Raw genomic sequence first — 23,596 nt, 5'->3', positions numbered from 1 at the left:
GACCTAAACCTCTCTGACACCCGTCCTGTCTCCCCTCTCACCCTTATTGTCTCCTTCTCACCCTGCCTGGCCCATAAATCTCTCATGATGAGGTGGAATGGATGATCTGTGAGACCTGTCGCTAAGAAAGAAATGTGCAACCGTCAATCAACATAAAGAGCTTTTCAAAAGGGAATAAGAAGCACCTTCAGATTCTGAAAGCTTTCTCATAAATCTCTCAGGTTCTGGTAGCTCAGAGTGGAAAATGTCTGGGGCTGTTAATATGAACTATGCTCCTAATATGAACTATGCTCCTAGGCGACAAATGGAGCATTGACGTTTGGCTGTATTCTAACTAACATATACAATGGCTTATGAGCCATTTCCACTTTTCTGAAATTGGAGTCATTGTTCTGGAAACGTTATTTGGATGTCTCTTATTTGCCCAAGCACTCTTCAGGTTTCTGCTGTTTATGTCTCTATCACAATTGATGACAAAATTGTCCCATTTCAATGTGCTTATTAAACTAATCTCAGACTCTCTTATTCCCCATCACTAGCCACACAATATGCCACCTCACGCACACTGGATGGGAGTTCCTCATAACAAAGACCAAGGCATCAATGGATTGCGCCTATGTGATCGAAAATAAGGGAGAATATTGCCATCTAGAGGCGGCTCATAAACTACCAATGCGCAGATCGAATTGTTGACAACGATGTGCGATTTAAACACAGGATGTACGATTTAAACACAGCCCAATAATCTATGCTCCAACGTGACGCATTTTTGTCATTTTACCAACTCCACACCACCATACTGTGTTGAGCTCTCATTGGACACTCAGAACTATAGATCTCCATGCAAGATCATTTACAATGGGCATGCATTTCATTGGGGCGAAATAGGGAAAGTGTGAGGATTGTAAAAATGTTTAAACACAATTCCACTAAGAACATGCACAGCCAGCATTTAATCTGTATACTTTCACAAAGAAGCCAGGCATCCATCCATGAACTTCGTAATAAGTGGCACAATCGTAAACTCTTAATAAATCCATGTCCTTACCTGAAATAATGGGGGCCAGTCGGAACATGTCAGACAGCCGGCTATTCATGGTCTCGTAAGGGGAGTCCTCCAGGAAATCGTTCCCTGAAAGGAATAATGAAATACAATATGATTTTTAACATACTCCTGCAGTCTTAATAGGCATGTAAATGTTGCAGACAAACAGATACACTGAGAAAAAAAACACAACATGTAAAGTGCTTTCTCTCAAATTTTGTGCACAAATTTGTTTACATCCCTGTTAGTGAGCAATTCTCCTTTGCCAATATAACCTATCCATTAAACAGCATGATCATTACACAGGTGCACCTTGTGCTGGGGACAATAAAAGGCTATTCTAAAATGTGCAGTTTTGTCACACAACACATTACCACAGATGTCTCAGATTTGAGGGACCATCTAATTGGCATGCTGACTGCAGGAATGTCCACCAGAGCTGTTGACAGATAATTGAATATTCTGAAACAAAGCTGAAAATGTTCCTGTTCTTCCATGGCCTGCATACTCACCAGACATGTCACCCATTGAGCATGTTTGGGATGCTCTGAATTTACATGAGTGTTCCAGTTCCCGCCAATATCCAGCAACTTCGCACAGCAATTGAAGAGGAGTGGGACAACATTCCACAGGCCACAATCAACAGCCTGATCAACTCAATGCGAAGGAGATTGGTCGCACTGCATGAGGCAAATGGTGGTCACACCAGATACTGACTGGTTTTCAAATCCACATCCCTACTATTCCCAGTTATGTGAAATCTATAGCTTAGGGCCTAATGAATGTATTTCAATTGACTGATTTCCTTATACGAATTTTAACTCAGTAAAATCTTTGAAATTATTGCATGTTGCGTTTATATTTTTGTCCAGTATAGCTAGATAGAACGATTTCATTTAAAGAGCATGCACATGGGTTATTGTTTTCACTAAATGTTTGTGAGCTACCATGGGCTGTGTTTAGACACTAATTGATATTTTGACCTATCAGATCAGCTCTGAAAAAGATCTGATGTTAAAAGATCTGATCTGATTGATCAAAAGGCCAGTTGGTGAAAAAAATATCAGAATTGGGCTGCCTGTCTAACAGCTACCTTTACACAGACAGCCAAATTCTGATATTTTTTCCACTAATTGGTATTTTGATCAATCACATCAGATCTTTTCACATCAGATATTCTTCAGAACTGATTGGTAGAAGGACCAATTAGTGAAAAAAAAGATCAGAATTGGTCTGCCTGTGTAAACACAGCCTAAAACAGCCATGCAAATACACATGGGATGGGTATCTGGGTCAGTCAATGTCCATGCTGCCCAACAACTCATTAGCCCACAGTTGATTAGGTATAGTGGTCAGTTGCACAACTGAGATCCCATTCTGCCCCACTGGCCACTGGGATTAAGCAGTACACTTTTTTGTGTATGATCAACTCCAAGATAATGAGTGCAAAGTGCCTTTACACTCGATTCATTCCAAGAGATGTCTTAAGGATATTACCTTTCCCAGTATGCACTGGCGGGAAAGTTTACATACCTAATAATGTGGTGTTTTCTTACTGAATCGGTTTTTACTTTAGCAGTTTACATGGTCCAGTAATACATTAGGCCTAATCATACAGCAGGTCTGGGATTTAAAAAATATATATTAATGTATAGACTTCTGACAATTATTGTGTGCTTGCTGTGTTGTATCCAACTGTAATGATAGTGCATACCTTGCAAAGTCTGATAGATTCCCCAATAGATGCGAAGGCAGTTCTTCTCTTTCTTCATGCCCCTTTTACACCTGCAGTTGTACAGGGGGCTCTGCTTGACTGCGTCTATGGCACTCCGACATTCGTCCTGCGCCTCCAGTCCAGCCACCATGCTAAAGTTTCTCTCCTTCCCTCCAGCAACGCACTGTCTCATTGTCCGATACTTGGTACTGCATCCTTGCTCCTTCATACACTGCTCACTCGCCTTGACACAATCGAGGCGGTTGGGACCAGAAAGAGCATTCTCCTGGGCATACAAAACATCTGTGGAGAGAATAAATAATTATAGGCTAATAATAATAATAATGTTTCGGTCGTGTATATATGTTAAATATGGTAGAAAATACGCGATTTGGTCTCAATAAATATTCAGAGATTAAACTAAATGAAAGCTGTTTTAGATATTGAAATATTGATTGTATTTTATTACGCAACTCCATACAATTAAGGTGACAATAACAACAACACAAACATCTCATAGACTACTAGTCAAATACTAGCGTCCAATGCATTTCATAGCCTATCAATTTGTGCAACAAAAAATAAACAAGTAAAGTTATTAAATATGACGTACATGCTTTTGCAACGTCGGCTGTAACAAGGGTAGGCCTATATAGGTTATGATAATGAATTGTCACGGTCTTTAGTTGTGTCTAGTTCAGAATTAGAACTCAATTCACTTCGATTAGTATACACGAGCTCGTAATTGACTTTTCACTAGTCTTTGGGCATGACACGCATTTGGATGGCCCATTTCGCTCCATAACGACCACCAATTTTGCTATTTATTTATCTCAGCTGGCCTCTAACTGATTATCATTGTCAATTTACAAATGTAGATTATATACTGTATGTTTACACTAGGCATTTGCAGTGTATATTAGTCATAGGCCTTGAAACTAAAACTTACCTAAAAGAGGCAGAACGACATAAAGAGTGACGAAGATCATTGCGTATCTATCCGTGCGATGCCTTGTTACAATGGAATTGATAGAACGTCTAGAAAAAAAACTTCGTGCTTTTATTCCAATCTATTCAAATCCATTGAAAACATCGGGGCATGAGGTCCGACATTCGGAACACATCCAGCTGACTTCATGCGTAAAACATTCCAACCCAAAAGTACTCCAATTTTGCGGCAGGCAACCGAAACCATCAACCACAGAATGATTTTCTTTCCGTGTAAAAACTAAACAAAAGACAACGATAAGATATCATAAGGAGACAAAACGAACGGGCCAGAGTGCTCTCGGAACTCCAGCTCGTAGGATGCCCGCGTGTGTCTGAGCGCGCGATGATGCTGTGCTCAATAGTGCAGTGACCACAGCCTGGCAGCAGCAGCAGCAAGGCAGAGGAACTTCTGCATTTCAACGTGGATTTCGGTGATGACAATTAGATACATTTTGTTATTAAACTTTTTCAGGCACATTTTCTTTCTGCAGTTGGCATACAGTGTTGATGTGTGGATAAATAAATGCGAGTAAGCTATTGTCTGTGCGCAATAAATGAATTGCACACATTACACGAACTGTAGGCTTTTTTTGTACACTCTATCCTAAAACAGTCTATGACACTATTTGTAATATTTGTTATTGTTGATTCTGCGCTCAATTTAAATAAAAAATAACCTAGTGTATTGATTCATTTCTTAGGACTAGACTTCTCCACTACCATCTTCAATATTCCATTATTCTTGGGGTCACAGAGTTCATGGGTTCAACATGTAAACGTAAAAAATATGTTATGGGAATATCCCCAAGTCAAAACCAAAGCTGCTGTCGCCGATCAAAACGCCACACTAATTTTAGCCAAAGACAACCCCATGTGAACAGAGAATAGCTACATGCTCTACAATATTGCATTTCTTGGTGGACGTGTGCATTTTCTAACCAATTCGATGAAAGCCTGTGTTTGTTCCCTTTTCCACATTGAAAATCGAATCAGGTCGTCTCGTATCAATGCTGCCGTGTGCGCATGCATGATGCGCGTTCGCCACCCATATGGAGCGTGGAAAGAAAAATGAGACGGAGCCTAAATTGTCTATATGCTGTGCTGCACACAGGGCCAACGACACACTAGGCATTCCATAATTGGAGAACAGTGTGGAGCCGTCAGTGCAGCCAGTCAATCCACTGTTGACATAGAGTAGCCTATAAAATGGTGAGCATGGGTGAATATCGCCATCTGTTGGTTTAAAAAAAGCCTCAATATGCACCTGATTATAAATAATGCCATCACTATGCCTAGCCCTAGACGTGGCTAATGTAAAATGAAACTAGGCTATTCAAATCAAGGCTATTCAAATAATTCAAATGGAGTGGTTTATGATCATTAAAATGTTAACATTTCATTAGGCCTATTAGGTTAATTTGACATACTTTTCCATATTAGATCTTTTTAACTGTGGGCATTGAATAACCACGAGATAGGCATTCCATTAATAAGTGAGACATAATCCATGCCATATTGGACCGAATCAACCAACAACAAATGCTCCCCTCAACTTCACTATATCAACTGGACTGAATCTTTTAATACACAAATGGGAAGCTGAGAGACCAGAGCCATAAGCATTTATACAGATAGTGTGAAAGAATAGACAAGGTGTCTCAAGGCCAAGCGAGATGTCAGGAATTGGCACTGCCTGGACAACAGTCTTCAGGTGGAGTCAGGTGTTTTTTACAGCAATGTAATAATGTTCAGCAGTTGACTCTAATATCTAGGCCTAAAAATGAATCCAGAAAAATAAGAAAAGCCTAGATCTGATACACTAATATGCAATTACATTAGATATAATGTCTTAATCAACTCTTGGCACAGAGACTGATTGACTGATTGATGAGGGGTTGGGTTAAATGCGGAAGACACATTTCAGTTGACTGACGAGTTATCCCCCTTTCCCTTTGATGTCACCTAAATGATCTCACTAAAACAAATACGGAGAAACTAAACCACTGAGCCAAAATTGGCACCTCCAAACTGGGCTTTAATGGGCACCAATCAGGTGCGTTGCCTACCTTTAGGACCTGAAGTACAACATGCATAACTATTAACTGACCATGTAAACTGCTGAAAAAAGTTTCATAAATCAAATGATTGTCTGAGAGTAGGCTAGGCTTAGATGACGGTTTAACAAACACAGAAGCGAACTAAGTGCTCATATGCCTATCTTCTTGTAGGCCTATTACTTACAAAGTGACATTGGGGATTTTGTAACAAATAGGCTATTAGGGTAATTCTACAGCACAATAGCAACATACATTTGGCAAATGCATAAAGGGGAACATACGTAGGCCTAATGTGCAAAACCTCAAAGGTCAATGAAAGTCAAAATAATTGGCTTTTTCAATGGGAGCTTTTCAAATTAAGCCTATAGTTTGTTCAGATAAAATGTAATCTGTGTCCTCCTTGAGCAAATTACAACCCAGCTAGCACATTTGGTTCCTTCGAAGTTGTGGGAACATACATTTCCTCACCATGTGTTTCCTGACCAGTAAAACTGAACGTTTTTTTAAATGTTCTGAGAACAGAAGTGATGAGTTCATCTGTTCTGGGAACGTTCATTTTTAGGTTGCAGAGTGGTACTGAGAACGTTTTACGATGGTTTCCTAAAAGTTTTCCTGGGAGGTTTTATTAATGTTTGAAGGTAAGTAAATAGCAATCTGAGAACATGTTCCAAGTGTTTTGAACTACAAGCACAGATAAGACACATTGCTTAAGCACTAATCATGCAAACACATTTATTTTTTATTGTGGCTCGGCATCATCTAGATTCAAACCTATGATATTCTGTTCTCTATCCAGAGAATTAGTCCACTGCACTACCATGATGGAGCTAGCATGCCATGTTTTTTCTTTACTCATACAAAGCTGTTCTTTTTAGTCTATTCAAACAGACCCTATTTCAAAGGAAGCAAGCACTCATTAAGATCAGGTGCAGCCAATTAGTGGGTCTGGCCAACACACCTGAACACACTTAGCAAGATAGAGGATAGAGAGAGTTTTGTAGATGGCATGAGGTAGGAATAAATACATTTAATTAGTATAGTAGGGAGGTGTTCATTTTATTTTATATAATTTTGAGATTAGTGAGTATAGTGTTAGATGGTATGGTATTTATTTAGTACGTTTTTCTTTTTCAAGTAAAGTACAAGGGATTTGTACTCCAGTCTAGTATGTGGCGGTAATGCAACAAATTGGATGCCAACCTCCGTTGAACCTCATAGAAGAAGAAGATAGTTTTGTTGATTCTGAGAAACGCAATGTAGATGCATTTAAATATCACTCTTAGAGCATTCTTAGAACACTACAAGAGTTCTTGTTTTTTAAGCAAAGTTTTCTTAATGTCCTCGTAACAATTTAAGAACACAACTTTAAATAGAACCACGAGGAAACCTATAGGAAACGTTATACTTAAGTACAGATATTCCCACAGAAGAACGTTGTTTCTTCACGTTCTCGAACCATTTGGAAACATTACTTTAAATAGAGCTATGAGGAAACCTTTTGGAAACGTTAAGCTGAAGTCCTGAAATTCTCGCAGAAGAATGTTGTTTCTTTTTTTTTTTTTTGGGGGTGTAGATTCACTTTAATATTGCAGATAGTCTGTGGCTTCAATGTCATTGTCTGCATCATCTCTAATCTCCCACATATATTTTTGTAATATATACATATACACATATATATATATATATATATATATATTACTATAGTTATCTTTTGTTTGTATTTAGTCCCATCCTTCAGGTTCACTCAACCCCTCCCATCTATCTCCTAACAACATTCAGTTTCTATTTGCCATATATTTTTCAGCTGTACTGTGATGTTTCACAAAAGTTCTGGACCTTTCTAATCTCATAGATTCCACATATTGTAAATTAAAGATCAATGTTTTTTCTAAGAGTATGATTATATTATTGATCGATTGACTATGACTTTTTAAATCACCCAGCAGTGCTATTTGCAGTGTTAGCTCAATGTAAATATTGTAATACATATCAAATTGTTTTTGTCATATGTGCCGAATACAATAGGTGTAGACCTTACAGTGAAATGCTTACTTACAAGCACTTAACCAACAATGCTTTAAGAAGTTAAGAAAAAGTTAAAAATACAAATTTGAAAATTAAAGAGTACTTAAACTGAAATTGCAATCAACTTTCAATGGCTTGTCAAAAATAGCAATATTTATAGGGAAGATTTCATTTTCAAATAACTGAAAGTGAGAGGTTGTATTCTGAATAAAGGGGAAAAGGACATTCTTGAACGTGGGGTGAGACATTCTTACTAATCTGCTAGAGAGCCAGTTCGGATTTAAGTATAACTGTTGTATGACTGAAGCTTTTAGTGAGAGGTCTAATGCTTTTAATATTGAATAATTTCTACCCTCCGAATTCATATTGATTATATTAATAGGCCCGTTTTATCTTGTCTGGCTTGCCGCTCCAAATAAAATTGAATATTTTTTGCTTATATCATTTTTTAAAAACAAGTCGCTAGATGTAGGCAAGGCCATAAGCAAATAGGTCAACTGGGATATGACTATAGAGTTAATCAGGGTCATTTTTCAACAAATGGACAGGTATTTCCATTCCACAGTAGCAAAATCTTATCGAAATATTTGCAAACTTTCTATACAAATGTATTGTAATGAGAATTTCTATCTTTCAGGATATGATTACTGAGCATGTCCACTTCACCATCAGACCATTTTATTGGTAAACTACACTGTAATGTAAAAGTTAGATTTTTTGTGGGATCCAATAAATTATATAGTACACTTATCATAGTTTGGTTGTAATCCAGAGAAGTTAGAAAAGTATCTAGATCATCTATGAGGCTGTAGAGGGATCCAAATTGTGGATTTAAAAGAAAACGTGAATCATCAGCATACATACCCCTCTGTTTTTAAACCCTGGAATTCTAGGCCCTTGATATTATTGTTGGATCTGATTTTAATAGCTAACATTTTGATAGCCATAATAAATAGATATGCTGATAGTGGAGAGTCTTGTTTTACTCATCTTGACAGTTTAATACTTTCTGAGAATTAGACGTTATTGACTATTTTACACTTAGGGTTAGTATACATAACTTTAACCCATTGTATAAGAGATTCTCCAATATTGAAATATTCCGGGCTTTTATACAGTGGGGCAAAAAAGTATTTATTCAGCCACCAATTGTGCAAGTTCTCCCACTTAAAAAGATGAGAGAGGCCTGTAATTTTCATCATAGGTACACTTCACCTATGACAGACAAAATTATAATAAATGTTTATTTATTTTTACCCCTTTTTTCTCCCCAATTTCATGGTATCCAATTGTTTAGTAGCTACTATCTTGTCTCATCGCTACAACTCCCTTACGGGCTCGGGAGAGACGAAGGTTGAAAGTCATGCGTCCTCCGATACACAACCCAACCAAGCCGCACTGCTTCTTAACACGGCGTGCCTCCAACCCGGAAGCCAGCCGCACCAATTTGTCGGAGGAAACACCGTGCACCTGGCAACCTTGGTTAGCGCGCACTGCGCCTGGCCCGCCACAGGAGTCGCTGGAGCGCGATGAGACAAGGATATCCCTACCGACCAAGCCCTCCCTAACCCGGACGATGCTAGGCCAATTGTGCGCCGCCCCACGGACCTCCCGGTCACGGGCAGTTACGACAGAACCTGGGCGCAAACCCAGTGTCTCAATTCCGGCGCCGAAACTATGCAGTTTTTTGTTTTTTTTTACGTGTTATTTCTTACATTAGTACCCCAGGTCATCTTAGGTTTCATTACATACAGTCGAGAAGAACTACTGAATATAAGATCAGCGTCAACTCACCATCAGTACGACCAAGAATATGACTTTCACGAAGCGGATCCTGTGTTCTGCCTTTCAACCAGGTCAACGGAATGGATCCCAGCCGGCGACCCAAAAAAACGACTCCGTAAAAGAGGGAAACGAGGCGGTCTTCTGGTCAGAATCCGGAGACGGGCACATCGTGCACCACTCCCCAGCATTCTTCTCGCCAATGTTCAGTCTCTTGACAACAAGGTTGATGAAATCCGAGCAAGGGTAGCATTCCAGAGGGACATCAGAGACTGTAACGTTCTTTGCTTCACGGAAACATGGCTCACTGGAGAGACGCTATCCGAGGCGGTGCAGCCAGCGGGTTTCTCCACGCATCGCGCAGACAGAAACAAACAACTTTCTGGTAAGAAGAGGGGCGGGGGCGTATGCCTTATGGCTAACGAGACGTGGTGTGATGACAGAAACATACAGGAACTCAAATGCTTCTGTTCACCTGATTTAGAATTCCTCACAATCAAATGTAGACCACATTATCTACCAAGAGAATTCTCTTCGATTATAATCACAGCCGTATATATTCCCCCCCAGGCAGACACATCGATGGCTCTGAACGAACTTTATTTGACTCTTTGCAAACTGGAATCCATACATCCTGAGGCTGCATTCATTGTAGCTGGGGATTTTAACAAGGCTAATCTGAAAACAAGACTCCCTAAATTGTATCAGCATATCGACTGCGCAACCAGGGCGGGAAAAACCTTGGATCATTGTTACTCTAACTTCCGCGATGCATATAAGGCCCTGCCCCGCCCTCCTTTCGGAAAAGCTGACCACGACTCCATTTTGCTGATCCCTGCCTACAAACAGAAGCTAAAACAAGAAGCTCCCACGCTGAGGTCTGTCCAACGCTGGTCCGACCAAGATGATTCCACACTCCAAGACTGCTTCCATCACGTGGACTGGGATATGTTTCATATTGCGTCAGACAGCAACACTGACGAATACGCTGATTCGGTGTGCGAGTTCATTAGAACGTGCGTTGAAGATGTCGTTCCCATAGCAACGATTAAAACATTCCCTAACCAGAAACCGTGGATTGATGGCAGCATTCGCGTGAAATTGAAAGCTCGAACCATTGCTTTTAATCAGGGCAAGGTGACCGGAAACATGACCGAATACAAACAGTGTAGCTATTCCCTCTGCAAGGCTATCAAACAAGCTAAGTGTCAGTATAGAGACAAAGTAGAATCTCAATTCAACGGCTCAGACACAAGAGGTATGTGGCAGGGTCTACAGTCAATTACGGACTACAAGAAGAAAACCAGCCCAGTCACGGACCAGGATGTCTTGCTCCCAGGCAGACTAAATAACTTTTTTGCCCGCTTTGAGGACAACACAGTGCCACTGACACGGCCTGCAACGAAAACATGCGGCCTCTCCTTCACTGCAGCCGAGGTGAGTAAAACATTTAAACGTGTTAACCCTCGCAAGGCTGCAGGCCCAGACGGCATCCCCAGCCGCGCCCTCAGAGCATGCGCAGACCAGCTGGCTGGTGTGTTTACGGACATATTCAATCGATCCCTATACCAGTCTGCTGTTCCCACATGCTTCAAGAGGGCCACCATTGTTCCTGTTCCCAAGAAAGCTAAGGTAACTGAGCTAAACGACTACCGCCCGTAGCACTCACTTCCGTCATCATGAAGTGCTTTGAGAGACTACTCAAGGACCATATCACCTCCACCCTACCTGACACCCTAGACCCACTCCAATTTGCTTACCGCCCAAATAGGTCCACAGACGATGCAATCTCAACCACACTGCACACTGCCCTAACCCATCTGGACAAGAGGAATACCTATGTGAGAATGCTGTTCATCGACTACAGCTCGGCATTTAACACCATAGTACCCTCCAAGCTCGTCATCAAGCTCGAGACCCTGGGTCTCGACCCCTCCCTGTGCAACTGGGTACTGGACTTCCTGACGGGCCGCCCCCAGGTGGTGAGGGTAGGCAACAACATCTCCACCCCGCTGATCCTCAACACTGGGGCCCCACAAGGGTGCGTTCTGAGCCCTCTCCTGTACTCCCTGTTCACCCATGACTGCGTGGCCACACACGCCTCCAACTCAATCATCAAGTTTGTAGACGACACAACAGTGGTAGACTTGATTACCAACAACGACGAAACGGCCTACAGGGGGGAGGTGAGGGCCCTCAGAGTGTGGTGTCAGGAAAATAACCTCACACTCAACGTCAACAAAACTAAGGAGATGATTGTGGACTTCAGGAAACAGCAGAGGGAACACCCCCCTATCCACATCGATGGAACAGTAGTGGAGAGGGTAGTAAGTTTTAAGTTCCTCGGCATACACATCACAGACAAACTGAATTGGTCCACTCACACAGACAGCATCGTGAAGAAGGCGCAGCAGCGCCTCTTCAACCTCAGGAGGCTGAAGAAATTCGGCTTGTCACCAAAAGCACTCACAAACTTCTACAGATGCACAATCGAGAGCATCCTGGCGGGCTGTATCACCACCTGGTACGGCAACTGCTCTGCCCACAACCGTAAGGCTCTCCAGAGGTTGCTGCTCTGTACCATCACTCATTCATATATCTCTATGTACATATTCTTATCCCCTTACACTGTGCATAAGACAGTAGTTTTGGAATTGTTAGTTAGATTACTTGTTGGTTATTACTGCATTGTCGGAACTAGAAGCACAAGCATTTCGCTACACTCGCATTAACATCTGCTAACCATGTGTATGTGACAAATAAATTTGATTTGATTTGATTTGATTTGGTGGCACAGCTGGCACTGCAGTACAGCGCCCTAAACCACTGCGCCACCCGGGAGGCCGAAACATATGTTTTTTTTTGTGAAGTTCCTTAAATGTGCTGAGAATGTTCCAAAGCAAAGCAAATATCATGTTCTGGTAACTTTTGGGAAGGTTGTATGCAAAATAAACCCAGGACAACAATGCTCTCACCAAGCTATAATAAACACATGGATATTAGAATGAAATGTGCTAGCTGAAAAGCACATTGAGAGAGTAAAAAATATAGTATTTATTGTCTAGGTAACCTACAGTTGAAGTCGGAAATTTACATACACCTCGGCCAAATACATTTAAACTCAGTTTTTCACAATTCCTGACATTTAATCCTAGTAAAAATTCCCTGTTTTAGGTCAGTTAGGATCACTGCTTTATTTTAAGAATGTGAAATGTCAGAAAAATAGCAGAGAAAATGATTATTTCAGCTTTTATTCCTTTCATCACATTCCCAGTGGGTCAGAAGTTTACATACACTCAATTAGTATTTGGTAGCATTACCTTTAAATTGTTTAATTTGGGTCAAAGGTTTCGGGTAGCCTTCCTTCAAGCTTCCCACAATAAGTTTAAGTTTAATTCAATTCCTCCTGACAGAGCTGGTGTAACTGAGTCAGGTTTGTAGGCCTCCTTCCTCACACTCTTTTTCAGTTCTGCCCACAAATTTTCTATGGAATTGAGGTCAGGGCTTCGTGATGGCCACTCCAATATATTGACTTTGTTGTCCTTAAGCCATTATGCCACAACTTTGGAAGTATGCTTGGGGTCATTGTCCATTTGGAAGACCCATTTGCGACCAAGCTTTAACTTCCTGACTGATGTCTTGATATGTTGCTTCAATATGTTGCTTCCACATCATTTCCATACCTCATGATGCCATCTATTTTGTGAAGTGCACCAGTCCCTCCTGCAGCAAAGCACCAACAAAACATGATGCTGCTTCACGGTTGGGATGGTGTTCATCGGCTTGCAATCCTCACCTTTTTTCCTCCAAACATAACAATGGTCATTATGGCCAAGCAGTTCGGTTTTGTTTCATTAGACCATACTTTTTGCAACAAAGTACATTCAAAGTACATTCATCAGAACGCGTCTCCTTCCTGAGCGGTATGACGGCTGCGTGGTCCCATGGTGTTTATACTTGCATACTATTGTTTGTACAGATGAATGTAGTATATTCAGGAGTTTGGAAATTGCTGAACCAGACTTGTGGAGGTCCCCAATTTTCTTTCTGAGGTTTTGGCTGATTTCTTTTGATTTTCCCATGATGTCAAGCAAAGAGGCAGTGAGTTTGAAGGTAGGCCTTGAAATGCATCCACAGGTACACCTCCAATTGACTCAAATGATGTCAATTAGCCCATCAGAAGCTTCTAAAGCCATGACATAATTTTCTGGAATTTTCCAAGCTGTTTAAAGGCACAGTCAACTTAGTGTATGTAAACTTCTGACCCACTGGAGACAGTGAATTATAAGTGATATAATCTGTCTATGAACAATTGTTGGAAAAATGACTTGTGTCATGCACAAAGAAGATAACTTCCGACTTCAACTGTTTATAACTTGATGACTTTGTTTATTTTAATCTCAAAGGGGAAATGACCAACCTTATGAAGGTGAGCAACATCAATCTGGAATTTATGAATTGCCTCAATTAATATTTACTATTAATTTAGCAAATGAATGTCAGAATAATATATGCTAGTTCAGGTCATATAAACGAGCAGGCATTCACTTAATTAACGTGCTTCTTCATGGCACCGGCTAAAACCATTCGTTCCAGCAGTGCTCAGGAGGAAATTGGTTAAAGTAAAGTATTAACCTCTATAAGCCTACTGGTATTTGACAAATCTTGAAGGAGCAAAAAGCACTCAATTAAAGTTGATTGCTGACTGTACTTACAAATATCAAACAATAATGAGAACTAATAGTTAATTGAAGGAGATCTGATGAATGAAGAGGTCTAGAGAGAACGGCTGCACTGGAACATTTCTGACCATATATAGGCTACTCCCTAGACTACCCCATGTCCAAAACATTTCTGTAGGCCATGTTTGGGTGGGGACATACTGCATTTGACATGTTCCACTATATTAGTCTTCTGTTAAAAGTACACAGACTTCAGGCCAACAAAATGCAACCAGCCTGGACAACGTTGATCAGAGCGAGTCCTGCCAAATGCACTTGCACGCTATAGAACACATGCACATTTGTTGGTGGGAATTCTGACTAGATTCTCAACACAATCATCATATTTGTTACTGCTGTCCTGGCTAACCCATGTTTAATAAATAATTTAAAAGATCATAAAGATATTACTTTCTTCCAATAAAGATATGAGTTTGGATACTCTTCTAAAACACATTCTACATACCTAACAGCAAATATCAGAGAAAACACCACAATCTCAAGTTAGCTAGCTGTTATTTGTGCAATTTTAGCTAAATTAGTTTATTTTTCATTTGACTGTTTTGGGGAATTGGGACGCCTAAAGAGCGCGATTGGTTGGGTCTGTCCTGAAGTTCACTGTTTCAATGTTATTTCCATCAAGGTGGCTATTGCCAGATGTCAAAACAAGATTAAGTCATTGACAGAAATATTGAAATGTGTCTCCAAGGAACTTGATGAAAAGGAATATCTGCTGTTATCATTATGTGTGTGGGAGAGAAAACCTTAATATTATTAAAGCAGGGTGTGACAATATTGTTAAAGTGACAGAGATAATAACAGACACTTCAGTGAGCAGTGAATGCACAGAGTTGTACATTGAATAGTCAAATAGCTACATGAATTACAGTGTGTTGACAGATTAAGTGCAGTATTGACTCACTTCTAAGAGGTGATCTGTTGTATGATTAAAACCCTTAATCTAGTAGAGGGGCTTCATCAGAGACTGAATGGATCAATTGCAAGTGGCGCTACAAAATCAATTCCTAGTTTCCGCCGGATTACATTAGTATTATTGTAAGAAACCTTTTAACACGCTTGAATTATATGCGGAAGATAGATTCATCAGCCTTTCATAATGTTGAGCTCTTCCTGTACATGTCAAAAAGGAACATAACAAGAATGGTAGTTACAGGGGTTAAATTCAAAGGGTCATTCATTGAGATAAAATGCAATAAGAGCTGAATTATAGGCTGCTGCTGAATATCACATATACCTTGAGTCAATATGCTCCATATTTTTTAATGATTATGCTAAATTGAGCAGCTGTAATAGCATACATTTTTTCACTAGATATCAACCTGCTTTATCATGTCAACAAATTTAATGATAAGGGCAAGATGCATTTCAGACTGCATACTAGTTTGTGACCTTTCACTGCAAGTTTGTTTCTGGAAGATACACTTCCACTGGAAATCATGTTCTATTGTGGAACTGGCTAAAACTATGTGCATGATTTTTCAGGTATGACAAAGTGTTTTCAGCACACTATCATAATGAAACAGCTCAAATGTTGTGCCTTTTGTTCCATAGCCTATGTCACTTGCTGAAAAAATTGCTAGCTGGAGCTTGTCTGAGCGGTCGCCTGTGAATGTCTTCACCCGCTAGTACTTAATGCTGATAGTTAAGGTTCTGACACACTACAGTCTGAGGTTTATCATATTTTGGTCACCACACACACACACACACACACACACACACACACACACACACACACACACACACACACACACACACACACACGGTGCTGACAGGCGTGGGAAGGCAGGTGGAGCCTTCGTGTTTGATAGTTCCAGTACAGTCTAAAAAACGGTCCCCAACTTTACGTCCTCATTGGCTGAAGAGGACAATCTCTCTGAGCTTGAGTGGGAGGAGCCTAAGTCCAAACGTCCACTTTTGCACACCGATTGGCTGAAACCAGGTGTCTGTGATAGACAGCTTAGAAGGGGAGAAATCACCCTAACTGGACTTGCCTGGCAAAAGGCATTGCCTTTTTTCACTTGCCTTTCCCAATCATCCATTTGTTGTCATCCAGACAGTGACCTTGTCTGAATACACATGCTTGTGTCCTACATAGTGGGAAAAAGGGGAAAAAGGGAACTTTAATAGTATGCAACATTTTGAAAATCAAGTATAATTTCATTAAATGCCCGGATGTCATACTAATTTCGGCTTTGACTACAGCTGATCAATTAGATATGGGGATGTGCTACCGAAATCAACAAATAGAGGAAAACAACGCAAATAGAATGTTTTATTGAATGTGAATTTTGAAAAATCTAGTATGGTTTAAATTCCAGAATATTTGACTAATTTCTTACTTACTTACTGACTTTATTGTCTCCATGGGGAAATTTTGTGGCAGTGTCATGTACACATTTAAAGTGGCGTTTAAATACAAAACAAAATTGACAATACAACTTTCATAACAGTTACATACCAATAAAACAAATTATAATAATAATTATAAGAAATATAGAAATAAAACATTTGAAAAAAGACCAGCCTGCTGGCCAGGCGATAGGAACATTAGCCCGAGCTATTTAGGAGGGATATACAACTGGCACAAATGATTGTCTAGTTCTGTTTTTCCTGCTGAGGGGTGCCCTATACCTGCGCCCTGAGGGGAGTAGTTCAAAGTCCAGGTACGGAAGGTGGCTTGGGTCTAAAATGATTTTGTGAGCCTTACGGAGGGCCCTGACCTTAAAGATCTCATCCAGGCCTGACTGTTTAACTCCAAGTACCTTGCTTGATGTGGTAATAATCCTTCTCAACATATTTCTCTGGCTGACAGTGGCATTGCCAAACCAACAGACAATACAAAAGTTAAAATACTCTCAATAAAATATTTATAAAACAGAGTCAATATAGTACAGTCTACATTAAAAGATCTCAGCCTTTTGAGAAAGTACAGTCTCTGTTGGCTCTTTTTGTAGATCAGGTCTGTACATTTACTCCACTGAAGCTTATTGTCCAAAAGGACACACAGATATTTATATTCCTCTACAATGTCTATGTTCTGACCTCTGATAGATGTTGCAGAGGTAGGTGTTGTACACTTCCTGAAGTCTATGCACATCTCTTTGGTCTTGTTGGTATTGAGGACCATGTGTGATTGGTCACACCACTCTACAAAGTCATCTAGGACCGGGCCATGATGTTCCTCGTCATCATGCAACAGGCTGATCAAGGCGGTGTCATCAGCGAACTTGATGTCTGTTAGTGTCTGTTAGTATGGGAACTAGTACAACTATTAGTGTACAAGATGTACAGGAGTGGGGACAGAACACATCCCTGAGGAGAGCCTGTGTTGGTATTGTGTATATTCGACAAGTGGGGACCTATTTTGACTCTCTGTGAGCGTTGACTCAGGAAGTCCAACAGCCACAAAACCAGCCCCCCATCTAAGGAGAAGTCCCAAATGAGTCTCTGTGCCAGAATGTAAGGCTGGATTGTGTTGAAGGCAGAAGAAAAGTCAACAAACAGAACTGACATGGGATTTGGCACCCTAGATGTCTATAGTCCATGTTAAGGAGGGTAAGAATGGCATCATCAACTCCTCTGCTAGGCTGATAGGCAAACTGAAATGGGTTGAGAAGCTTCTGGGTGACACTGAGAATATGACTTTTCACAATTTTCTCAAGGCATTTCATTACTAAGGATGTCAAGACGACAGGGCCGTAATCATTCAGCACAGAGGGATTGGATGCTTTAGGAATTGGTATAATTATTCCATTTTTCCACAACACTGACACGTGTTGCTGGTCGTGTGAGGATTTGAAAATGTCTGTAAAAATTCCAGCCAATTGTTCAGCACAGTGCTTTAACACATGTCCACTTATTTTGTCTGGGCCTGGGCTTTTGTATGTGTTACATCCCCTGAACATTTTTAAAACATCAGACTGTTGAACAACAACCCTCTCAAACATTTGTAATGATGCTTCCATTTGTTTTGCCTCCGACACAAAGTTGTCTGATTCAAATCTTGAGAAGAAAACATTCTGTTCATTAGCCATGTCCTGGCCCTCATATCCCCGAAGGTCAGCACTGGTTTTTCCCCTGCCTATGTGGGGGGCATTAGCCATGGATTTAATCCCTTGCCAGGCCACTCTTGCATTTCCTGAGGAGAGGGTCCTCTCTATCCTTTGCTTGTATGCCTCCTTGTCCACCCACCAGTATCTGTCTTTTGATCTCACATTGTACTTCTCTTAAAGCCTGTCTATCACCCTCAGCATAAACTGCCTTCTTCCTATCAAGTAGTGATTTTAGATGTTTTTATACCCAAGGCTTATTGTTAGGGAAGATTTTACAGGTTTTACAGGTGACTCAACACAGATGTTCACATAGTCTGAAATAACATCTGTGAGTTCTTCAAGATCAGAGCTGCTGTCCTCAAATACCTCCCACATAGTACAGTCAATACACCCCTGGTGACCAAATACCTCCCACATAGTACAGTCAAGATACCCCTGGAGACAAGTGATACTGTTGTCAATCCAGATCTGGACAGTTTTAACTGTGGGTTTCTCCCCCTCCAGGAGCCGACAGTAGGTTGGCCTGAGGTAGACCATATTGTGGTCTGAGGTCCCCAGGGGATGTCTGGTGGTGGCAGACAACGCATTTGGGATTGTCCCATAGCACAAATCAAGAGTCCTATTTTTTCAGCCCTTCATGTAGTAAAATTTGATGCAAATTTTTCCACAATGCATTGGAAGAGGTGGGCTGGGAGTGATAGGCCCTAGTTCTCTTCAGGTAGCCAAACAACAAAACTAGACTACTTAATTAGGAACATGCCAAATAGTGATGCTTTTGCAGTGATATTCAAATGTAGGCTAAGTCGTTTTTTCTCTCCTTGCATTATAAGCTACAACTTTAAAAGTGGGTTTCTGTTTTCTCATTGAAAAGACTTAGTTAGTTTAGCATTTAGTTTAAAAGCTCTATCTTTTGATTTCTGAATATGGCGGCACCGGGGACTTGGATCATGTTAAGTTTTGTAGGTATGTTTAAGTTTTGTAGGCTAGGCTACCTATTTAATTATGTACGGTATATTCAGAGAGTATTCAGACCCCTTGACTTTTTCACCCCCAAAAATATGTTACAGCCTTAGTCTAAAATGGATTAAATAGTTTTTCTCCTCTTCAATCTACACACAATACCACATAATGACAAAACAAAAGAAGGTTTTTAGATTTTTTTTTGCAAATGAACAGTATACTGTACAAACATTATATATATATATATATATGAAGAAATATCACATTTACTGTTGAAGTCAGAAGTTTACATGCACTTAGGTTGGAGTCATTAAAGCTCGTTTTTCAACCACTCCACAAATTTCTTGGAAACAAACTATGGTATTGGCAAGTCAGATAGGACATCTACTTTGTGCATGACACAATAAACTTTTCAAACAATTGTTTACAGACATATTATTTCACTTATAATTCACTGTATCACAATTCCAGTGGGTCATTGATTGTGCCTTTAAACAGCTTAGAAAATTAGTTTAGAAAATTCCAGAAAATCAGCTTAGAAAATTCCAGAAAATGGCTTTAGAAGCTTCTGATAGGCTAATTTACATGATTTGAGTCAATTGGAGGTGTACCTGTAGATGTATTTCAAGGCCTACCTTCAAACTCAGTGCCTCTTTGCTTGACATCATGGGAAATCAAAAGAAATCAACCAAGACCTCCGAAAAAAAATTGGAGACCTCCACAAGTCTGCTTCATCCTTGGGAGCAATTTCCAAATGCCTGAAGGTACCACGTTCATCTGTACAAACAATAGGACGCAAATATAAACACCATGGGACCACGCAGCCGTCATACCGCTCAGGAAGGAGAAGCATTCTGTCTCCTCGTATTTTGGTGCGAAAAGTGCAAATCAATTCCAGAACAACATCAATGGATCTTGTGAAGATGCTGGAGGAAACAGGTACAAAAGTATTTATTTCCACAGTAAAATGAGTCCTATATCGACATAACCTGAAAGGCTGCTCAGCAAGGAAGGAGCCACTGCTCCAAAACCGCCATAAAAAAGCCAGACTACTGTTTTCAACTGCACATGGGGACATGTGGAGAAATGTCCTCTGGTCTAATGAAACAAAAATAGAACTGTTTGGCCATAATGACCTTTGTCATGTTTGGAGGAAAAAGGGGGAGGCTTGCAAGCCAAAGAACACCATCCCAACCGTGAAGAACGGGGGTGGCAGCGTCATGTTGTGGGGTGCTTTGCTGCAGGAGGGACCGGTGCACATCACAAAATAGATGGCATCATGACAGAGGGAAATTATATGGATATATTGAAGCAACATCTCAAGACATCAGTCAGGAAGTTAAAGCTTGGTCGCAAATGGGTCTTCCAAATGGACAATGACCCCAAGCATACTTCCAAAGTTGTGGCAAATTGCCTTATTAAGGACAACAAAGTCAATGTATTGGAGTGGCCATCACAAAGACCTCAATCTTATAGAAAATTGAAAGCTGAAAGGAGCAAGGAGGCCTACAAACCTGACTCAGTTAGGAGGAATGTGCCAAAATTTAACTTATTGTGGAAAGCTTGTGGTAGGCTACCCGAAACATTTGACCCAAGTAAAACAATTTAAAGGCAATGCTACCAAATACTAATTGAGTGTATGTAAATGTCTGACCCGCTGAGAACGTGATGAAAGAAATAGAAGCTGAAATTAATTGTTCTCTCTACTATTATTCTGACATTTCACATTCTTAAAATAAAGTGGTGATCCTAACTGACCTAAGACAGGGGTTTTTAACTAGGATTAAATGTCAGGAATTCTGAAAAACTTGTATTTGGCTAAGCTGAACGTAAACCTCCGACTTCAACTCTACATAAGTATTCAGACCCATTACTCAGTACTTTGTCGAAGCACCTTTGGCAGCAATTACAGCCTCGAGGCTTCTTGGGTACTATATGACGCTACAAGCTTGGCACATCTGTATTTGGGAAGTTTCACCCATTCTTCTCTGCAGATCCTCTCAAGCTCTGTCAGATTAGATGGGGAGTGTCACTGCACAGCTATTTTCAGGTCTCTACAGATATGTTTTGGTTCAAGTCCAGGTTCTGGGTGGGCCACTCAAGGACATTGAGACTTGTCCCGAAGCCACTCCTGCATTATCTTGGCTGTGTGCTTAGGAATGTCGGAATGTGAACCTTCACCGCAATCTGAAGTCCTGAGCGCTCTAGAGCAGGTTTTCATCAAGGATCTCTCTGTACTTTGCTCCGTTCATCTTTCCTCAATCCTGACTAGTCTCCCAGTCCCTGACGCTGAAAAATCATCCCCACAGCATGATGCTGCCACCACCATGCTTCACTGTAGGGATGGTGCCAGTTTTCCTCCAGATGCAATGCTTGGCATTCAGGCCAAAGAGTTCAATCTTGGTTTCATCAATCCAGAAAGTCTTGTTTCTCATGGTCTGAGAGTCCTTTAGGTGCCTTTTGGAAAACTCCAAGCGGGTTGTCATGTGCCTTTTACTGAGGAGTGGATTCATTCTAGCCACTCTTCCATAAAGGCCTGATTGGTGGAGTGCTGCAGAGATGGTTGTCCTTCTGGAAGTCTCTCCCATCTCCACAGAGGAACTCTGGAGCTCTGTCAGAGTGACCATCGGGTTCTTGGTCACCTCCCTGACCAAGGCACTTTCCCCCCGATTGCTCAGTTTGTCCGGGCGGCCAGCTCTTGGAAAAGTCTTGGTGGTTCCAAACTTCTTTAATTAAAGAATTGGCAACATTCAATGCTGCAGAAATTATTTGATACCCTTCCCCAGATCTGTTCCTTGACACATTCCTGTCTCGTAGCTCTACAGACAATTCGTTCGACCTCATGGCTTGGTTTTTGCTCTGACATAACTGTCAACTGTAGGACCTTAAATAGACAGATGTGTGCCTTTCCAAATCATGTCCAATCAATTTAATTTACCACAGGTAGACTCCAAACAAGTTGTAGTAACGTCTCAAGGATGAACAATGGAAACAGGATGCATCTGAGCTCAACTTTGTGTCTCATAGTAAAGGGTCTGAAAATTATGCAAATAAGGTATGTCTATTTTTTAAATATTTAATACATTTGCACAATATTCAATAAACCTGTGAGGTATTGTGTGTAGATTGATGAGGTATTGTTTTTATTTAATCAAATTCAGAATAAGGCTGTAACGTAACAAAATGTGGGAAAAGGGAAGGGGTCTGAATACAGTATGTTGAAATGAAATGAAATGGTTTGTTTCTGTCTTTAGTCCTTTTAAAGTGTGGTCGATGGGCTATATGGGGAATGGTATTGTGCTTGTGTAATCTGTAGTCTGTCTGTAACCAGCCTGGGTAGGCCTATAACTCCATTCCTATTCTATTCAGAGTTTAGAGAAATTGGAAATGAGCTATTATCAGATTGATTAATGCGATGCGTCTTTTGAATTTTGAAAAATCCATCCGAACTCGGCCCCGCCCCACCTACCCAGCCCACCCACCTACTGTGTTGCCACCGTGGCATACTGCATACTTTTTACTAAAATATACGTGCTAAATAGTATGCGACGATGAGTACATAGTATGCAGTTTAAGTATCCGGACACTGCCACAGTACTTTCAAGCTCTCTTAACTGTTCCCCTCACAAAGGATAAATGCTTTATTTTTATCTTTTGACTTTTTTAACACTCATAGGAACCAATTGTCCTGAATGCCATGCAGTCATTTTTTTAATGCTTTCCACAAGCACAATTAACCTTCATAATTGCTTATATAATTTGAAGCCAGGTAGTATGTACAGTGGGGCAAAAAAGTATTTAGTCATCCACCAATTGTGCTGTAACGGTTTTCTTCTGGGAAGGAGAGGAGGACCAAAATGCAGCGTGGTTATGGTTGAACATCTTTAATAAAGATGATAACGTGAACAATATACATATACAAAATAAGAAAATGTTGAAAACCCTAACTGGTGCAAAACACAGAGACAGGAAACAATCACCCACGAAATACCCAAAGAATATGGCTGCCTAAATATGGTTCCCAATCAGAGACAACGATAAACACCTGCCTCTGATTGAGAACCACTCTAGGCAACCATAGACTTACCTAGAATACTACACTGAACACAACCCCATCAATCTACAAAAACCCCTAGACAAGACGAACACATAATCACCCATGTCACACCCTGGTCTAACCATAATAATAAAGAAAACACCAAATACTAAGGCGAGGGTGTGACATGTGC

At 40.6% G+C, this 23,596-nt stretch overlaps 1 protein-coding gene across 1 annotated transcript in view; it reads right to left on the bottom strand.

Moving 5' to 3' along the window:
- The window catches only part of gfra1a (gdnf family receptor alpha 1a), a 106,088-nt gene extending 101,955 nt beyond the window's left edge, over positions 1-4,133 (bottom strand). Inside the window, exons 1-3 of the mRNA XM_024428356.2 lie at positions 3,709-4,133; positions 2,760-3,062; positions 1,049-1,132 (exon numbers count right to left, since the gene is read on the bottom strand). Of these exons, the coding sequence (XP_024284124.1) occupies positions 1,049-1,132; positions 2,760-3,062; positions 3,709-3,748 (427 nt within the window). The 5' untranslated portion in view covers positions 3,749-4,133. The remainder of the gene's footprint in view (positions 1-1,048; positions 1,133-2,759; positions 3,063-3,708) is intronic.
- Positions 4,134-23,596: the final 19,463 nt, after the last annotated feature.

This window comes from Oncorhynchus tshawytscha, linkage group LG01 (assembly GCF_018296145.1).
Source record: "Oncorhynchus tshawytscha isolate Ot180627B linkage group LG01, Otsh_v2.0, whole genome shotgun sequence".
Taxonomy (NCBI): domain Eukaryota; kingdom Metazoa; phylum Chordata; class Actinopteri; order Salmoniformes; family Salmonidae; genus Oncorhynchus; species Oncorhynchus tshawytscha.
This window is presented reverse-complemented; position numbering and strand designations above follow the sequence as displayed.